The following is a 20,203-nucleotide window of genomic DNA, read 5'->3' as shown; positions in this document are numbered from 1 at the left end:
TGCTGCTGAGTCGCTTCAGTCGTGTCCAACTCTGTGCGACCCCATGGATGGCAGCCCACCAGGTTCCCCCATCCCTGGGATTCTCCAGGCAAGAACACTGGAGTGGGTTGCCATTTCCTTCTCCAATGCATGAAAGTGAAAAGTGAAAGTGAAGTCGCTCAGTCGTGTCTGACTCTTCGCGACCCCATGGACTGCAGACTACCAGGCTCCTCCATCCATGGGATTTTCCAGGCAAGAGTACTGGAGTGGGGTGCCATCGCCTTCTCCGACAGATGGCACTAGCTGAGGTAAAACAGGATATACAGGCACGTTTATGCTAGTTATTTAAACACACGTTACAAAATATTGCCCAAACAGTTAACATCTCATCTGATTCTCAATATTCTGTACATGTAACTAAACATATAGAAACAGCAACTATTAAGGATACTATCCTATCCACATTATATACACTTTTTATAAATTTACAAAAAGTTTAGATACCAACAGTTTCCCTCCTACAGTACTCATACTCCAGCTCATACTGACTTACCAGGGCCTCTAACAGTTCAGTTCAGTCACTCAGGTGTCTCTGACTCTTTGCGACCCCGTGGACTGCAGCATGCCAGGCCTTCCTGTCCAAGGCCTCCCTATCCATCACCAGCTTCTGGAGTTTACTCAAACTCATGTCCATTGAGTCGGAGATGCCATCCAACCATCTCGGAAATGATCAAGCCAATGCCCTTTTATTTCCAGTATTTACAGAGGCATCAGCCCTTCATGATCTGACACACTATAATTCAAATATTTAAAAACCAAGTTTCATATCCCTTGGGCTCAAGCTAAACAGATTGTATGGACTTATCCTACATGCCAGATGGTTGCGATAACCACGTCTCCAACAGAAGCCTTGGGAGTTAATCCCCGTGGCCTGAAGCCAAATCAGATCTGGCAGATGGACGTAACTCACATTCCATCCTTTGGAAAGCTTGCTTATGTACACGTCATGGCTGATACTAACTCTAAGTTTATCTGGGCAACTGCTTGCTCTGGGGAATCTACTCAACATGTTATTTCACATTTGCGTAGTTGCTTTACTACAATGGGCCTCCCACAAAATATAAAAGCAGACAATGGCCTGGCTTACACTAGTTCTACTTTTAGGGATTTTTTAAAAAGGCTTGGTCTATAAAGCATCATACATGAACTCCCTATAATCCCCAAGGACAAGATATTGTAAAATGAGCTAACAGATCTCGTAAAGAAATGCTACAAAAACAAAAAGGTGGGAAATGGAATGTCACTTCCTCCACCGCAAAAATTATATAAAGCATTATTTATTTTAAATTTTTGCATCAAGATAATGATTTCACTGCAGTAGAATGACATTTTAAAAAGGAACAAAAAGAAATTCACCCCAAACCACCTGTTTGGTGGTGTGATCCAGTAACACGTTCACGGCAGAGGGGGACTCTGACAACCTGGGGAAGGGGTTTCACTTGTGTTTCACCAGGTGATTCAGAAACACCCCTTCACATCATCTGAAACCATATCATGAGTGAACTCCCACGGAAAAGACGCTTTGCGTGGAACTTTGCATCTCCAGTAATGAGTTTCAAAGGCCTGAGTCTGAAACAGACAAAGATAACGATTCCTCTCCCGTTGACTTATCGGAACAAGATCCCCACTTGGGGATAAAAAATTAAAAGATTAACACAGAAATCAGAAGAGCTCTTAGAAAATAAAGTGAATCCTGTCACTCCTAACAATCTGCCTGTTGCGTTGTTTGCTCTTACCACCACCACAGTGAGTATACCCTTAGCAACAGCTGAATCTAAAAATTAAACTTATTGGGCATATATACCTAGCCTCCCATTACTAAAACCTATTGACTGGGGGGATTCTATGATCCCCATTTATGTTTGTTATTCTTCCTGGATACCAAGACTTAAAGATACACACCTTTCTCTTTTTAAACAAGAGGAAGGGACTCCCTTCAATGTTACTTATGGGTATGAATTCTGGCCAACTTGTATAGGACCAGCTACAAGATGTCTTAAACTGTCTATGCAAGCCTGGCTGTCCACTAATTCTTTAAATAGTAACTATACTAAGGTTCAGCTACATCTTCTCTTTGGTCTGAGTTTTGCTTATAACAACTCAGAACCCAATGTGAAATCGCTCAGTCGTGTCCGAATTTTTGTGACCCCTGTGGACTGTAGCCTACCAGGCTTCTCATCCATGGGATTCTCCAGGCAAGGATATTGGAGTGGGTTGCCATTTCCTTCTCCAGGGATCTTCCCTGACCCAGGGATCGAACCCGGGTCTTCCGCATTGTAGGCAGACGCTTTACCATCTGAGCCACCAGGGAACCCCATAACGACAACAAATTGGACAGACCTTTATGCGAGCATCACAAGCTATGGACTGAAAAGCAAGATCGTATTCAGTGGGATAATTGCAGTGGGACTGAGGGAATAATTTTGATTACTGGTTCCTATGGAATTGGACGGGACTGGTCCCCTAAGGGGTATGCAGTGTCTAACTGCTCTCATCAAAAGCAGTTCTGCTATCCTCATAAAAGCTGCGTTGGCAGGTGCATAAAGTCTTTAACCATGCTACTATTACCACTCTTCAGATCATCCAATTATATGGCGTGGAAGTGGCATGTCACCCCCTTCCCATAGTTAGATCAAGGGAGAGGGCAAGGAGGGATTTGGACACTAGCTTTAAGTCTTAAAAGATTCCAAATTTGGGATGGGTATTATTCCGATAAAACTAATTATTCATTGACATTTAATACCAGTACAAATTGGACATTTTATATTCAGGCTTGCGTGAGAGATCCTTATGTGCTCTTGAAAGGAACAATTTTTATCAGTGAAAATGTACAGGAACTTTCTTGCCAGGATTGAAAATTATACACCTGCTTAAATTCTTCACTTTATAATTCTAATCACTCATTTGTTATATTAAGAAGGAGATTGGGGATATGGCTTCCAGTAAATCAAACCAGACCTTGGGAAGGCTCCCTTGAAGCACAAGCTCTTTTAAAGGTTATAAAGAAGTACTGCAACATTCCACAAGGTTTACTGGACTCCGTAGCTATTATGAGAATCATTGCTATAGCCACAACCATGGCAGTAGCCGGGGTGGCACTGCGTCAGACTATCCACAGGACAACATCTGCACAGCAGTGGCACCAAAATGCAGGTCCTGCCTGGGGAAGTCAGGCTCACATAGACCAAGAAATTAATGAACAATTGATTGATTTAGAAAACGCAGTTCTCCTATGAGGGGACAGAGTACAAAATTTCAAAATTACAAAATCATCTGAAGTGTGATTGGAATATCTCTTCATTTTGTGTCACACTTCATAAGTGTAATCGAAGTGCTTGGGATATACTTGGGATCAATTATCTAAACATCTGAGAGGACACGTTTGTAATAATCTGTCCTTAGATATTTCTTAGTTACAGGCTACTATTTCTAATATGCAGAATGCTCACTTATAACTACTCCCAGAAACTTATTTGAAGAAATTGAGGAAGGTTTACATAAACTAAACCCCTCTAGGAGGAGGATTGCTTAGTACTATAATATAAAGATATATATTTTTGACTGTTTTGTGTCTAATACTCAGATGAATGAGAGAAACCGAAAGAAACCATCCAAGAACTGATGAAGAAAGAAGTTGTTTGATTGGTGTATCTATGCCTGCAAAAATAAAAATGGGGAGATTTACTGGGACTTCCTAATAATGTACTTACCCAGCCTTGAGAGATTCCACAGAAATAGAAGCTGGAAAAACAGCATATATTAAGAAACTAAGTTAATGATTATCGTTCATGTTTTTCTTAGAATAATAGCCCTGTTACAAACCCCAAGGCCAGACCCAGATGGGAGTATGACCAGGATCACGAAAGCACGGACTTTGAAACACCGCGTAAGCGCCAGGCATGAATACTGCCTAGTACTTGCTGATTGTTCCTGAGACTAGCCTGGAAGGCAATGGCCTGGAGTAAAAACAAGGAGATCTGGACCATGTCAATGAAGTCCATGACATTTAGGAGTACGTGTTTAAACCAGAGCTGTCTTGAGAAAGATAAGATCAAAGTCTTGTAGTCTGCAATTAGGAATAAAAACTGGACTGAGAGTGGACTCTGCACCTCAGTCCAACAGACGCTGCAGGTCCCCTGACCCATTGCACCAGATTTTGTGTTCTGTCTTCATTCTCGTCACTCGCTCCTGGACCATTAAGGCAACAGGGAGCCAGGAAGAGAAGATCAGCTGTTGTTGATGTTCAGTCACCAAGTCATGTCTGACTCTTTGTGACCCTGCGGACTGCAGCACACCAGGCCTCTACGTCCCTCACTGTCTTCAGAGTTTGCCCAAGTTCACGTCCACTAAGGATGTCAGAGGATGTCAGAGCTTGGTGAGGATACCTCCTATGAGCGGAGGGAGTCAGGAGTGCTGTGCAGGCGCTTAGTTCCTACAGAGAGCTGGCGGGCCCAGTACACCAGGCCAGCCACATAAACCAGCAGGTTGGAGGCTGTCAGGATGGCCACAGCCAGGCGCTGGTCCCAGGTGCACAAGTAGGCAGTGAACCCATCAATGCAGTCCTCATCACTGGACCACTGGGGCTTCCCACCCAACCTCTCATAGAACTGGTAGAGTGGCCAGAGGACCAGAGCGCTGGTGTAGAGGAGCACGATGAGCAGGGTGTGCACAAGCTTGATGGGCAGCTTGTATTCCATGTTGCACAGCTGGACATGAACTTGGGCAAACTCCGGAGACAGTGAGGGACATAGAGGCCTGGCGTGCTGTAGTCCACAGGGTCACAAAGAGTCGGACATGACTTGGTGACTGAACAGCAACTGGACAAAGGTGATGGAGTAGATGACAGAGGCCAAGAGGCAGAGGAGGGCGGCATAGGAGGTGTAGGTGTTGAGGTGGTACCAGAAGAAATGAAGGGGGACTGGAGCTTACATAACTCAGCAATGAAGATGATGAGGGTCACAGCAAAACAGAAGCACCAGATGGCCATGGACCAGTTGCCTACATCCTCTCTCCCAGTGCCCATGCTGGCCACCAGCGAGAAGGCCACACAAGTGGAGAACAGCTGCGGCAGGCGCAGGTAGAACCATATGGTGTCCAAAGAGGCTGAGATGGACAAAGTGAATGTCCTGTTGGTGGACATGGTGCTGTGATGGTCAGGCATGTCACTGACACCAGGACAGCAGTGGTCTTCGCTGAGGACCCACCAGAGAAAGACCTAGCTCTGGAGGTGGATTAAGTCAGACGTCTGGAAATGACACAGGGCCCTGTGATGGCTGAGGCTCAGAATCTATGGAGTTAGAACCAGACACCTGGTAACAGCACAGCTGCTCTACAGTTATTCTCCCCACCCGTCACCCTTGGCTTTGTCAAGAAACTTGTCTTATCTCAAGGGTGAGTTGAGTCTAGCCACAAAGCCATGCACATTTTTTAGCTCTTTGCTCTGTATGCCATTATCTACAGCCATACAGGGTACAAGAATGGAGTCGTGTCTGATTCTTTCTGACTCCATAGGCTGTGGCCCACCAGGTTTCTCTGTCCTTGGGATTTCCCAGGCAAGAATAATGGAGTGGATAGCTGCTTCCTATTCCAGGATATCTTTTCCAACCCAGGGATCAAACCCCTGTCTCTTGCGTCTTTGACACTGGCAGGTAGATTCTTTACCACTATTGCTATCTGGAAAGCTCTGGTTACAGGGATAGTTTTCTACAATCCCAAATTTCAACTCTCTCCAAAATGAAAGAAAAAGTTTAATTGTTTAGTAACAAACTTGACTTGAACAAAGTTGAGACAATTTATGTTGCTGAAACACTAACATGTTTGATTATAATTCAGTTGCCAAAACACTTATGTGTTTATTTCAAGGTGCTTTCAGACACAAGGCCGAGTGTTATGGCATATAGAGTAGATTCACCATATACCCGTCTGACTTAAAAATTCTGAATAACGAGCACATCTGAGCCCATGCGTTCAGAAAAGAAGTAGTGGATTGCATTGTTAATGCAATTATTTTCAGCTGCGCTGTATGGTGTATGGAAATTCCCCAACCTGTGTTTGAACCTATGCCCCCTTCAGTGAAACTGCTACTGGACCACAAGGAAAGTCTGATAATCCATTCATGGATGAGAAAACTAAGGCTGGGGGACCACAGTGAAAAGGCTAGAAAGCATAAACCCCAGATAAAAATAGCAAAGCTGTGGGTTTGAGCACTTTGCTCTACAGCCCACATGTCAGCAGGTCCCTTGAGTGTGGGAGTTCTGGGATCCAGGACCCACCTTCAGGCCCACGGCCTCCTTCCACAGTAACCTGGAGACACGTGTCCCAGCCTGTCCTCCCTGCAGCCATCACTAGAAGGAGCTGCCATCTGAGAGGACACAGCCCCACCTGGAGGAGGGCAGCTTCAGGTCTGAACAGGGAGGAGCCCATGGGGTGAGAGCAAGGCCGTGGGGACAAGATGACATGGGAAGTAGGGGCTGTTGTGAATCCCCTCCCCCGATTTTGCCTTCATGTGTGACTCTTCTGCATTGGGGAAGGGAGACCCCAACTCAGCATGACTCTAAGCATCAAGAAGCATAATGGAAGAAACACAGAATAAATTAGCATAATATTGAGCCCTTAAGTTCCAAAACTGCCATCCAGGTGGGAGTCTGGAAAGATTTAGGACTAGTCCTACCTGTGAGGATTCTCCTGGCCTGGGAGACTGGATAGCAGCTTCCAAGCTGGGAAGAAAGGATTGGAAATGAACAAGGATGCTGTGTCTGATGCTGATGGGGAGCCTTTCAGGGCATCCAGGGAGGGGTGGGGATGGACGGATGATCGGCCCCCTTTTAAAGGCAAGAGCTGAAACAGGAGGCCCCTGCAGGACTCCTGGGAGGAGACAGCCCTGAGAAGGCACCCAGGACTGGGACGAGGGTAGGAGTGGCAGAGTGGAGATGACTGGGTGGGGCGGATTCCAGGGTCCCAGGGGCCCTGAGGCAGCCCAGTAGGGGTCCTCTAACCCAGAAGGGATGCAGGCATGGAGACAACCTTCCCATGGAGGAGGGGCCTGGACTGAAACAGAGGCAAGAGAACAGAGGCCTGAAGGAGTTTCGGGTCTGTGACAGGGACACGTGGCCAGAGTGGCAGGGACCCTGGAGACCATGGAATTGCCCAGGTCACCTGCCCAAGACAGTCCCGCCAGCCAGGGCTGCAGTCCTGCTCACACAGGGGCTCCTCCAGGGTCCAGTGTGGGGGGAGTGAGGCCCCTCCCAGCCCACCTCCCTCCTCAGGGACAGCTGCCCTGTTTCCAAGGGACTATTTGCTGAGAGGCCCCCAGGGCGGAAGGGCCAGCACCCTGAGCCCCAGCCAGCTTCCTGCCATCAGGGGATTATTATATCACCTTTGCTGATAATAAACCCTGGGACAAGCTGAGGCTGGAAAGAGAAACACAGAGCAAACCTGAGAACCTCCCTGGACTCGCAAAACTCCTTGAGCCCCAATTGCCAGTGGAGCCGTGGAGCCTGCGGGCCTCCTAGCGGGCACTGCCAGGGTGGGGAGGGCACTGGGGTGAGGGAGGCTGGGGTGTCCTGCTTGCTGTTTGCCAGTCTATTCCCACCAACCTCCCAGAACTCATCTGGAATTTCCTTCCCAGGAGAAATGACAGCTTTGCATCCAGGGACAGAGGTGGTTCCCTTGTAGCTCACCTGGTAAAGAATCTACCTGGAATGCAGAAGACCCTGGTTCATCCCTGGGTCAGAAAGATCCCCTAGAGAAGGCATAGGCTACCCTTTCCAGTATTCTTGGGCTACCCTGGTGGCTCTGACGTTTTAAGTATCCACCTACAATGCGGGAGACCTGGGTTTGATCCCTGGGTTGGGAAGATCTCCTGGAGGAGGGCATGGCAACCCACTCCAGTGTTCTTGCCTGGAGAATCCCCATGGACAGAGGAGTCTGGTGGACTATAGTCCATGGGGTTGCAAAGTGCTGGGCACGACTGAGCAGCTGTGCACAATGGGACAGAAGGAGGGCTTGGGGAAGGAGAGGCATGGGTGTTCTTGCTCTGTGACCCTGGGTAAGGCATGTGCCCAATCTGGGCCTCAGTTGCCCAACTGAGAAGCAGCAGATTTGCCTGAGTTTCCCAGCAGCCCTTCCTCCACTCTAATCTGTGAGCCTGGACATGGTGCCCCTGTCAGAGCACAGCCTGGATGTGGCTGAGCCCTGCCTGCCCAGCAGCCGGGCGTGTGGACTGGAAGACAGGGAGCCGGGAAGGTCATGGCCACGATAAAGGAAGGAAGGAAGGAATGAGGTGCCAGAAGGGCAGAGAAGGAGGAGGGGAGATGGTCACCAGAGTTACAAGGAGGCTCTGGACCTTTGGCAGACATTTCATAGCTGGATGATTCTGGGAAAGTTACTCACCAGAGCCTCAGTTTTCCCATCTGTGCAATGGGCTCAATACCTTCTTTAATTAACGAAATCATGTAAACAGCTTATCAGAAGGCCTGTCACATGGCATACTCAATCGATGCCAGCTGCCTGTTCTCCTCCCTCTCTCCCTCACAGAGGACCCAGAAGGCCCTTGGCCCATTCTGGACATAGCACATACAAGCTTGATTTCCTCCAGGTCAGAGGTTGCAAACCACTTTGTATTGAAGGTGATCCAAGGATGTGTTCGGTGTCCCTTCAGTGTTTTCAGAAAAAGATGGTATAGAATTGGTGTTATTTATTTCTGTTGCTTTTGGCAGCTGCAAAGTGTTTGAATTTCACACGAAAATCCACATTTCCAGCTCCTTTTCAAGCCGCAGGAGATCTGGTGTCACTGGGCTGTGTTCCTTTAGGGTGGGGAGAAGCTGAGCAAATTCTCTGCCATTTATATTATTTTTGGTTTTCATCTCTGTTTAGTATTTTCTACATTTTCTTCTTCTCATGTTTAACTGACATAAAGCAGGACTGTGATCATCTCAAAAGTGCCCTATCCCCCCTCTTGGGTGTGGCCAAGAGTGTCCATCCCTTCATCCAGGGAGCATCCAGGTCCTCAACTTCATGTACAGCCTTCAACACATTTCACAGGTTCTGATCATATGTAGACATGTGTGTGCATACATTCACACATGTTTGTAAGGAGTATCTGTATCTTTTTTCCCTGTTTTATAAACATGAGACCATATCATCACACACCACATCTTGCTTTTCCACCACCCCCGACAGGTGCAGCTCGTCCTCTCCTGGGACACTTGTCCTCTCCATCCCCTTTACTTATTTCCTTCCCTCATGGCTCCTGCAGGTGTTTGGACTGACCAGCCTTCTCTAGATCAGTGGACCCTTCCCTGTGAGTCTCAGACACCGGGACACAGGGTATGACAAGGGATCCTGGGATCCATGTGACCACCATGCTCTAGAGCAGGAGGTCAGCAAGTTTTTCTGGAAACTATAAAAAATATGTGACAAATAATATATTTTTCATTTCTGGAAGTTCATCTTGAAAGTTTCCTAGGGCTATTATCACAAGCCTGGTGGCTTAAAACAACAGAAATGTATTCTCTCACAGTTCCAGAGGTCAGTGTTTTGAAACAACGTGTCAACAGGGCTGTGCTGTCTCTGATGCCCCAGGAAAGGGTCCCTCTTTGCCTCTTTTAGCTTCTGGAGGCCTCTTACCTTGAGGCTGTGTTACTGAAATCAGGCTTGTGTCTTCAGTCCTCAAGAAGCCAAATACCGAGAGATGAGTGTCAGGATTTGTCTGGGACAAGGAGCCGCTCCTCCGCTGTGAATACAATCACCACCCGTGTCTGCATCAGCCCATGTTGGGCGGTGGGTTAAAAAAAGTACTAATGAACATTTCCACCAATTTTTGTGAATCGTCTTGGTATGGAGGATTTTCTTTTTTCCAGTTTAGTAGGTCTGAGGTGAAAAAAAGATTGTATGTCCAACAACAGCCAACTGGCTGTCCTTGTGCATTCAAACTAAGGGAATTGTCTTAGCGAAAATCCACTTTCCCTCCCTCTCCCCTTGTAAGGGACATGCTCCAGGCAAATTGAGTGTCCTCTGGGGTCTTAAAAGGAGAAACTACTTCATACCACGTTTCTTCCTCAAGCTGTGGGGGCGCTGAGGCTCTTCCTCCCACCCCTGCCTCTGTACTAGAACCCTTCTCCTTCCGGAGACTGGGGAGGAGGGGGCACAGACCCGGGCATCCCCTGCCTGGGGCACCAGGACAGAAACCATAGAGGTTGGTGTGGGTTCAGTTCCCTAAAAAGAGGACCCCCTCTTCTTCCTCCCTTGCCTGCAAAGTCACCCCTGTAAAGGAGGCTGGCTTTTCACAGTTTCATTTTCTTTTTGCTTTTAATTTGGTGCCCTTGTTGGAAGAATCTTTATTATGAGGAACAGGAAAGCCTCCCACTTATCAGATCATTGACAAAAGAATTCTAACTGGAAAATAGTAATTTAGAGACCCATTCCAGGGCCACTGTTCTTCAGAATCGAAAACATACACGACTTGGGCTATATTAAAATTAAAACAGCATTTTATTCATGGTTATCTACTGCGTAATAGCTCTAGTGTTGCCAATCTGCCAAGATGCATGCCAGTGGACGTCTAGAAGGGACAGATGTAGACCCCTCCCCCCACTACACCAGCTCCCCCAGAACAGATTTAAAGCAACCAAACCAATTCTTCCTTGGGAAGAGAGTGGTACAGAGTCACAGATAAGCCATTCCCCACTCCTGCAGCATCCTACTGACCCCAAAGTCCAAAGAGCAAAGAATATGCCCAAATAGGGGGGAAGGAGGGCTCGCAGGATGCATGCTCTTTCACTCCCTCTGTTAAGAGCTCCGCTGCTCTGGCAGAGGCCAGTTTCCTGCCCCCAACAGAAAGTGAAAGCAGGCTGTGAGCAAGGAGTGGGGAGGGGTAGGTATGTTTCACAGCTCCTGGAAAAATACCCACAGATCTTAACTGGGAGCAGTGGACAGCACAACTTTCCCAGCCGCACTGTCCCTTCCACCCCAGGAAGAGGGGGAGGGCAGGAACCCCGGGGACCTGGCTGCTGCCTGGGTATATAAATAACATTGTCATCCAGCTCCGGCTTGACTGCTCGACTGCTCGTCCCTGAAGAAGCCAGTACTGAGAGAAAAGTCTTGGGCAGAAGAAAAGTAGCTTTATGTTAAGGAGCCGGGCGAGCAGGAGAGAAGGTGGATCGCTGAGAAAAAGAACCAACTCCCAGCACGGCAAGGCTCAGCGGGAATTTATACAAGGAAGGAAGCTGAAAAGGCTGCAGGCTGTGTGCCAGGGGTGCGCTGTGCTTCTATCTGGGGAGACTTTACATTAACCTCTGGACCGCCTTGCTGGATTTTGAGAAGGTGAGCATGGTCCTTACTTTGTTCAGATCAGCACCTCAGTTCTAGGGGTCAGCAGTCATATATTTTCTAGAGAAAAAAGAACGGAGATAGAAACAGAGCTTAACCGGCAAAGCAAAACTGAACTCAGAGCATCAAATCCGGAGCTGTGTTTAAACTGTTTACAATCCTTTGGTTGAGAAACAAGCAAGGTTACAACAGCGGTGACATTGACCTGCCTGACTGGCACCATGCCCATGAGCTGGTCCTCAGGCCTGCCCTCCAAGCCCATCATGGGGTTTTTCCTCCGCGTGGGGCAGCTGCTCTCCACCTGCGTGTCCTTCTCGCTGGGGGCCAGCCTGGGCATTTGGAAGGAGAGCCTGGCTAACTGGTGCATGTTCATCTGGTGTCTCTGTTTTGCCATGAGCCTCATCACCTCCATAGTGGAGTTATGTGGGCTGCAGTCCCACCTCCCTTTCTCCTGGGATGGTTTTCTTTATGCTATTTCCTTCCACTTCGGCATCATCTGCATCGTGACATCCCTAATCTTCGGCACCTCCTACATCCAGGTCTTTTCTCCAGGCCCCGCCCAGAACCGCGCCATCACCGCCACTGCCTTATCCTTCGTTGCTACTCTGCTTTATGCCATCGAAGTGGCCTGGGTCTGTGTCCGACCCGGCGACATGGTCTGCTTTGTGCCCACCTTCCCAGGTGTGCTCAGGAGGCTGGAGAACTATCTGGCCTGTGTCATCTTCCCTTTCATCAGCAACACTGACCTGTACCGGGACCAGCCGGCCCTGGTGTGGTGTGTTTTCGTGTACTCCATCTGCTTCATCCTGGGGGTCGTGAACTTCCTTGTGAATGGGTGTGACTGTGACAACGACCAAAAGCTGCCCCTCCGCCTCCCCGTTTTACTGTGGGTGCAGACTGTGTTCTCCGTCCTCCTCTACGCCACCGCAGTGATCCTCTGGCCCCTCTACCAGTTCCACGAGAAGCTGGGGGGGCAGCCCCAGCGGTCCAGTGATATGAGATGCAGTGATCAACTCACTACCTTTGTCTGCGTCTGGGACCAGCGACTGGTTGTGGCCATCCTGACAGCCATCAACCTGCTGGTTTATGTGGCTGACATGGTGTACTTGATCCTCGAGGCTTTTGTATGGACTGAGGCTCAGCCCAGGGACTCTGGATTCTTTTCACCTGCAGTTTCTTCACCAACTTCTGATGTCCCCTGATGCCCTCATTTAGACTCAGAAACCTGGTATCGGTCGGGGAGTTGAGGGAAAAGTGGATGGAGCCATGGGTAGAAGGGAGATTTCTCAGAATATGGCCTTTTTGAGCATTTTGATTTTGAAACATGTAAGCAAATTGCTTTTTTAAGAAAACAAAATTAAAGTTTGAAAAATATACCAAGTGGAAAAGAAGGGTCAGGGGAGGGATTGTTGGCCAGATGGTCTCCATATTCCCTGCAGCCCTGATGGACAGGCTGGGGAAGAGCTGAGAGATGCCCCCACAGGCTGTCTCCAAAAGCAGAGGGAAGGGAGGCGCCTTGGGTCCAGGGTTCTGGATACAAGACAGGCTGTGATCTTGGACCCTTTGCTGAAACCCTTGCTTGCACCTGGACCGCACCAAATCAATTTCTATTGATTAAGGAGGCCAAGAACCCTGGTCTATAACATGGGGAGAAGGAGCTGTGGCCCCCAAGCCCACTTGTTGAGTGGCCAGGGTCAACTCCAGCCCTTTAGTACACACAGTTGATGGAGAAGACCGGGTGCCCAGGCATCAGGCCCTTCCCTTGCTCCCTGCCTGGCCTGTCCTCCCTGCCTCCCAGAGCAGTGGCCAAACACTCCCTCCTCAGCTGGCCAGCCAGAGCCTCCTGGCTGACACCAGGCTCAGACTGTGGCAGGATCCTGATGTAGAACAGAGCCCGGGTCCATTCTCTGACCCTGGAGCAGCTTCTTGGAAGGATCATAGAGTCAGCCTTCCTCTATCCACCTTTGAGTGGAGAAAAGAGGGTCTCTTCTCTCCTGCAGCCTCAGGCACCTGACTATCTGTCTTGGGGGCCAGTGTAGGTGGTCCATCCATGTGGCCCTTGTCTGTATGGCTGGCTCCTGTCCCAAGGTCCCTGTAGGGAGGCTGGTGGGCTGGGGGAAGGGCAAGGAGGCTCCAATCGGACCCTGCCTAGCATCTTGACCCTCTCAGGATATTTCTGGCAAGCTTGCCAACAGCAGAAGAGGGTGCTGTTGTAGGACCTCTGGGTGGGGCTTCCTCCACTGAGAGCTGGCTGTGCAGCAGGCAGGGAGCCCACACTTTAAGAAGCTCAGCCCGAGGGCCAGACGACTATGCTGTGCAGTCATGGATGAGCCACTGGCCTAAGGGCTGAGCACCTCCAGGGGACTCCGGTCACTGGTCCAGCCTCGCCCCTGCGAACTTCCTTGGCTACCTGTTCATGCAGAGAGAGGGCTCAGCCCGGCAGGATACGTCCTAACAACCCACCACATGCATGAGGTTCTCCAGGTGAGGTTAAGAACTCAGGGAATTTAAATCCTAGTTCATATGACATCAAACTACTGTGCTTTCCACTCAACTTTAAAGTGGCCATACCTGCCATTTGTACCACTGACCTTTGGGAACCTGGTCTGGAGGGCAGGGAGCTGTAGCCTGACCTCTGGGGATTCTCTCCTGTCCAGGCTCTAGGGTTTAGGGTCATGGCTTCTACTGTTAACTATTTTCATGAACCTCAGAAGCTGCTGGGTGTGGCTGCCTGTCTGATTATGACTGGCCACCAGGGAGAGCGCTTCGACTATCTCTCCTCCCAGGCTGACTTGCCTGCAGAACCAGCCTGATGCATACTTTGGCAGGAAATGGGAGGGGCTGGGTCTTTGACAAGTTTAGGGGGTGGCTCCAGAGACCTCCAGTATTCTTGGGCTTCCCTAGTGGCTCAGATGATAAAGCATCTGCCTGCAATGCAGGAGACCTGGGTTTGATTCCTGGCTTGGGAAGATTCCCTGGAGGAGGGCATGGCAACCCTCTCCAGTATTCTTGCCTGGAGAATCCCATGGACAGAGGAGCCTGGTGGGCTGCTTCCATAGGATCGCAAAGAGCTGAACATGACTGAAGCAACTTAACTCACTTTCCAGGGACCCTCTAGATGCCCTCACTCAGCCACTGAGCTGAGACTGGGAGGGGGCTGGGGTAGCAGTGCAGCCTGGCCTGGAAGGTGACCCCCAGGTTCCCCGAATCCCGGCCCAATTTCCTTCCAGAGGGTCAGGCTTCCTGGAAAGAAGAGGAACCAGGATTCCCAGAGGAAGAGCTTTCCTAAAGGAAATCTCTAACCTGACGTCCTGCTGCTGGCTCTGGGGTTTGCACGCCCCAGGGGATGGAAAAGCTGGGGAGACCCCCCTTACCTCCTAGGTGCCCCCGAGGTGAGGGTCAAGACCCCAGAGGACAGCGTGTGCTGTGGCCCCGCCCCCACCCCTGGCCCCTGCCTCCTGCACAGCCAGCTCTCAGTGGACGAAGCCCCATCATGGGGAAGGAGAGGCTGATGCTCTAGAGAGACCCCAGCTTCAGTCAGCCCTCCTGATTCTGTGTCTCCCTCTGTGAGATCAGGGTCTCCTGCATCAAAGGGCTGAGAAGGGGACTCAGATCCCATAGACAGGGTGCCCAGCACTGGGCTGGGGGAGGTGGGGACCCACAAACAGCACCGTCACCATGATCCTAATAAAGGAAGAGCTGCCCCTGCGGCTCAGCGTCTCCTCCCCCTTTCCCTCCCTCCTCCTGCTCCTCCCCATTATCTGAGGCTCTCAGGACCTCAGGACTTAGAGCTAGATCACATCTTCTCTGTGTGCCATGTTCTGTGTGTGTTCTCATCCAGTCTGATGGCTTTAAGACTCCACTCAATAGACAAACATCCTTGTGCACCGAGTGTGTGCCAGGCACAGTTCTAGGTCTGGACAGAGAGCAGAGAACTAAGAACTCTGTTCTCGTGGAGCTGACACTCTAGTACAGAAGATGGACAATGTACAACCAGTATGCAGTATTAGGTCAGTGGATGATAAATGCTGATAAATGCTGAAGGAAAACTGGTGAGAAGAGTTACTGGAGTGTGTGGGTATGAGTGGCCAGGCTGCTCTTTTGGGTGAGTGGGCATAGTAGGCATTTATGAAGATATTGAATGAAGTGAATAGGCTGTACGATGAAAACTCTGGAATTCCTGCCTCCAGAGTTGATCTCGGTTGGGGTCCAGAGTCAAATCCAGCTGCCTCCTGATCTCTCCCTCTGGATGTCTCAGGACTCCTCACACTCACCATGTCCAATCACATCTCTTGAACCTCCGGACCACCTCCGCACAGACACACTGATCCTTCCTCATCTTTCCCATCTCAGTCAATGGCACCACCTTCACAGATGCTCTTCACAAAACACTCATGAATCTACCCACTCTTCCTCTTCTGCAGGGCTACCTGGTCCAGATCCATCCGTCCGTCTCAGCTGGACACCTGCCATAAGCTTCTAACTGATTCCTGTTTCCATTCTTTCCCTCAAAGCCTGTTTTGGACTAAACTCAAACTAAGATACCTTTGAAAGCTTCTCTTCAGTAGAAACAAAGACTCCAAAACATCACCTCCAAAGCCCTGTGAGCTCAGACCCCTTTCTACCTCTCCAGCCTCATGATCTCTCTCTCCAGCCACTGAGAACTTCTCCCAGTCCCTCTTTGTCATCTCAGGGACTTCCCCCTTACATGTCTCAAGTCCCCCAACCCTGAACTGAGACCAGAACTCAGCCTGGCGCACAGTTGACCTGTGCTCAGTCTATGCCGCTCTAAGCCTCAGTTTCCTCAACCAGAAAATGGAGATAATAGCATCTGCTTTTAGACATGATTACACCCTGTGGAGACTCTCCCTGGCATCTTTAGCAGAGAACAACTGTACTAGAAGGATGCTGGGTAGCTTGGAGAATTATTATGGAGGGACCATGCTCAGAACAGGAAGGAAGTGAGCTGGGCAGCCAGGGCACAGTCAAGGGCAGCTGGTCCAGGCACCACCGCCATTGGAAGCACACACTAGATGCTGCTTCAGGCCCTGCAGAAGGAATTCTAATCTGACCTGTGTCTGTTTGTTACCTGCTCCCTATGTGTGTGTCCAGGCCCCACATGCGGGGCAGGTCCAATATTTATCTGACCTTTTAAGTTTCCTATTAGGGTGAAGCCCAGTCTGTCACAAAAAACAATGGGGACATCCTCAAATATAGTGGGGAGTTTAGGTTCTCAGTGGTTCCCCTCCCTGGAGATGTCCAGCACACAAGGCCATGGTGCTTTTAGGAGGATTAAATGAGATAGCACCAAATCCAGGAATTCTCAAACATTTCCACTGAAGGCTGAAGAAATGGAATATATCCTGGCCAGGAGATCCAGCCTGGAGCCTGAGGCAGTAAGCTCATGTTGTTGTTGTTGTTCAATCGCTCAGTTGTGTCCAGGTCTTTGCTATTCCATGGACTGCAGCGTGCCAGGCTTCCCTGTCCTCATGTTATATTAAAAAAAAAAAACCCTGGAATTTTCCAGATGGCTCAGTGGTGAAGAATCTTCCTGCCAATGCAGAAGACACAGGAGATATAGGTTTTATCCCTGGGTTGGAAGATCCCCTGGAGAAGGAAATGGCAACCCACTCCAGTGTTCTTGCCTGGAAAATCCCTTGGACAGAGGAGCCTGGTGGGCTACACTCCATGGGGTCACAAAGAGTTGGACATGACTGAGCATGCACATGTGCACTTTTAATAATATACCCATAATATATCATGCTTATTTCAAGACAAAATCATGGTTTCCTCCTAATGGACTGTGGGCTTCCCTGCCCTATTTGCTTAATGACGCAGAGCAGTTTCCTTTTGTGCATTATTTGAGCAACTTCTGGTTGACACCAAGAACAAAGCTTAAATTAAGTTTGTGGAGGAGAGGGAGGAGAAAGATGGGGTGCCAGATTCCCGTGGGAAGTGAGCAGAGGTGAGAAGAGCAATGGAGGGATTTGGGGCCCCTGCTAGAGTCTGCCAGGGTCCAGAAACAGAATGTTCTGGAAGTGCTTCCTTCTCCCCAAAGCACCAGAGATCTCAAGCTCTCTCTCTCTTTTTTTTAATGGGATTTGCATAAGGAGTGATCCCAGACTAGTAACAAGGGTGTAACCGGGGCCAGTCATCTGGGCTGATGGGCAGCTGGCCCCAGCTCAGCATGGACATGGATCACTGCGGTCACTGGGTGCCCTGAGGGATGGCGTGCTGCAGGCAGCAGTGGACACTTGGGAGCATGAGGGGCAGGGGCGCTGCAGCTGGGACCAGGGGAGTGCCTTCCCTTGGCAGTAGTGCTGAGAGGGTGTCATTGGCTTTAAGGCTGGTCAGGGCCAATCTAGGGAGGGGAGAGATCTGAGGGACTCCCCACACCATGAGCAGCTTGGTGGCCCAGATGGGTGGTTTTGAGGAACTTTGTTCCCTGAGGAAGCTCACCCTCCTTCCAGGCAAAGAGCTTGAGGGATTTATGGAAACAGATACCGATTGTGGTGGGGGGTGAGGAGATGGGCTTGAACTAAGCTCTCCCACCCCCACCACTTCTCCATCCCTGGTCAAAAGCAGACCCAGAAAAGACCAACTGGGCACACCCTCACCAGCCCAGCCTGGCTCCAGAAGAGACCTCAGGTGACAGCTCAGAGGTTCTGTCGGCTGAGAAAGGGGCCCTGAGGACTTGGGCTGCAGCGGGGCTGCGTGGACACAAGAGTTACAAGAGGTCACACGTGTTGTGCTCACTGCAGGTTGAGCTCTACTGCAGATTCCTTTGCTCCTCCCAGCAGCCCCTGAGCTCTGCACTCAGTGTCCCCATTTTCCCAGGCACAGAGAGGTCAGCTGGCCAAGATCACACAGGTGTAGGCGGCAGAGCTGGATTTGAACCCAGTCATGTGGGTTCAGGACCTTAAAATCTGCCTGGGTTTGATTTGTACCTTAGACCCAAAGGGACAGAGTGGCCAATATTTTTTCAGCACCAACAGACTTACTAGGTGACATTATCTCCATTTCATTCATCTTCAGGGCTATTATTATTATTCTCCTCCTTTTATAGATGATGAGACTGAGGCTTAGAGTGAACATTATGTCATTTGCTCAAGGTCACACAGTTACTCTCTGTCAGAGCCCAGATTTGAATACAGGTCTGTCTCCCCGTGAAGCTCAGCAGGTAATAGAATCTCAGTAAACACTGAGCCCCTTCTCTCTTCTCGTGAGTCGAGGAATCATCTCCTGGCTCCTGTCTGTCCTGCTCTGGCTGCAGTGCCCCCATCTCAACCAGACCACTTCCTGTTGACAAGCCAGCAGAACATGACAAAGAGGGTGCAGATACTAGGCAGGGCTGACTGGAGCTTTGCCTTAATTTCCTGGGCCCATCAGCCATCCTACAGAGATTTTTCCACAGGAGACAGCCACACAGACAAGGATCACATGGACTGGCAGTTGATGCCTGGCCCCCGGGATGAATACCTGAGGCCTCTCAAGAGCAGAGTCCATTCTCTCTCCACTTAGAGGAGGACTGAGGAAGGCTGGGTCTGTAATTTTTCTAAGCTGGTCTAGAGCCCAAAAATGGGAACATCTGGGCCCCCAGCTCTGTTCTGGATGTGGCTCAGGACACAGTCTTGTGGGTGGGGGGAAATGTGTCAGCTAGAGTCACGCTGCACGGAGGAGGCTCTGGCTGACCAGCTCAGGATGGAGCCTCTGACCACAAGCCCCCAGGAGACAGGGAGCCCAGGCCAGGCTGAGAGCAAGGAAAGTGCCTGAGGCTTGGGCACCAGGGATCTTCTCCATCAACTTTGTGTGCTAAAGGGCTGGGGAGGCCCTGACCACGCAGCTGTGGGCTTTGGGGCCACAGCTCCCTCTCCCCAGATCCCAGACCCCAAGCCACCTCCTTCCCTTTGCCTTTGGAGACAGGCCTGTGGGGGCATCTCTCAGCTCCTCCCCCAGCCTGTCCATCGAGCCTGTAGGGAGCATGGAGACCATCTGGTCACCTATCCCTCCCCTGACCCCTTCTTCTTCACCTTGTATACTTTTGAAAGTTAAAATTTATTTTCTTAAAAAAGTAATACATTTTCAAAGTTTGAAACCAAAATGCTCTAAAAAGCCACACCCTGAGAGACATCACTTCTACCTGAGTCTCCATCCACTCTCCCCTCAGCTCCTCGCCCCCTCCAGGACCAGGTGACCGCTCCACTGAATTCACAGGAGCCCTTCCCTTGTTTCTTCTTTTTCATTTTGTTCAAGTGTTTATCTATTTTTTTTGGCTGGACTGCATCTTTTTTTTCTGCTGTGCGCCAGCTTTCTCTAGTCACGTAGAACAGGGGCCACCCTTCATTGCAGTACACTGGCTTCTCATTACAGGGGCTCTTCCTGTTGCAGAGCACGGGCTCTAGGGGCACAGGCTTCAATAGTTGCAGCACAGGGGCTCATTCACTGGGGCTCATGTACCCTAGAGCTTGGGCTCAGAAGTTGTGGCACACCAGGCTTAGTTTCTCCGAGGCATGTGAAATCTTCCCAGACCAGAATTTGAACCCATGTCCCCCTGCAATGACAGGTGGATCCTTATCCACTGCATCACCAGGGTAGCCTTGCCCTTCCCTTGCTTCTTGATGCAAATCAAGCGTATACAGATATATACAATTTTAGTTCTCTTTTTTATTACATAAAAAAATAGCATGCTACATGTCAATCTGTATGTTACCATCTTTTTATTTTACTTAGAAATTTAACAACAGCTGCCAGTGATATGGAAGTAGCAGGTGAGCTTTTAAAGGTAAACACTGAAATACGGAAAGCTATTATACCATGGGTATCACATTCTGTGACA

General features: G+C 49.7%; 1 protein-coding gene and 1 non-coding gene across 2 annotated transcripts; one reads left to right on the top strand and one right to left on the bottom strand.

The window, feature by feature from the left end:
• Positions 1 to 2,277: 2,277 nt before the first annotated feature.
• Positions 2,278 to 2,350, bottom strand: TRNAC-ACA (transfer RNA cysteine (anticodon ACA)). The gene has a single exon. It is a non-coding gene; the product is annotated as a tRNA-Cys (tRNA).
• A 9,238-nt stretch (positions 2,351 to 11,588) lies between these two features.
• Positions 11,589 to 14,180, top strand: LOC101119079 (myeloid-associated differentiation marker-like). Its single transcript, XM_027957517.1, has 2 exons — positions 11,589 to 12,491; positions 14,124 to 14,180. Exons 1-2 carry the CDS (start codon positions 11,589 to 11,591, stop codon positions 14,178 to 14,180), a joined length of 960 nt encoding a protein of 319 aa, XP_027813318.1.
• The last annotated feature ends 6,023 nt before the right edge of the window (positions 14,181 to 20,203 follow it).

This window comes from Ovis aries, chromosome 18 (genome assembly GCF_016772045.2).
Source record: "Ovis aries strain OAR_USU_Benz2616 breed Rambouillet chromosome 18, ARS-UI_Ramb_v3.0, whole genome shotgun sequence".
Lineage (NCBI taxonomy): Eukaryota > Metazoa > Chordata > Mammalia > Artiodactyla > Bovidae > Ovis > Ovis aries.
The sequence above is the reverse complement of the archived record's forward strand: the minus strand, read 5'-3'. Positions and strand labels throughout refer to the sequence as shown.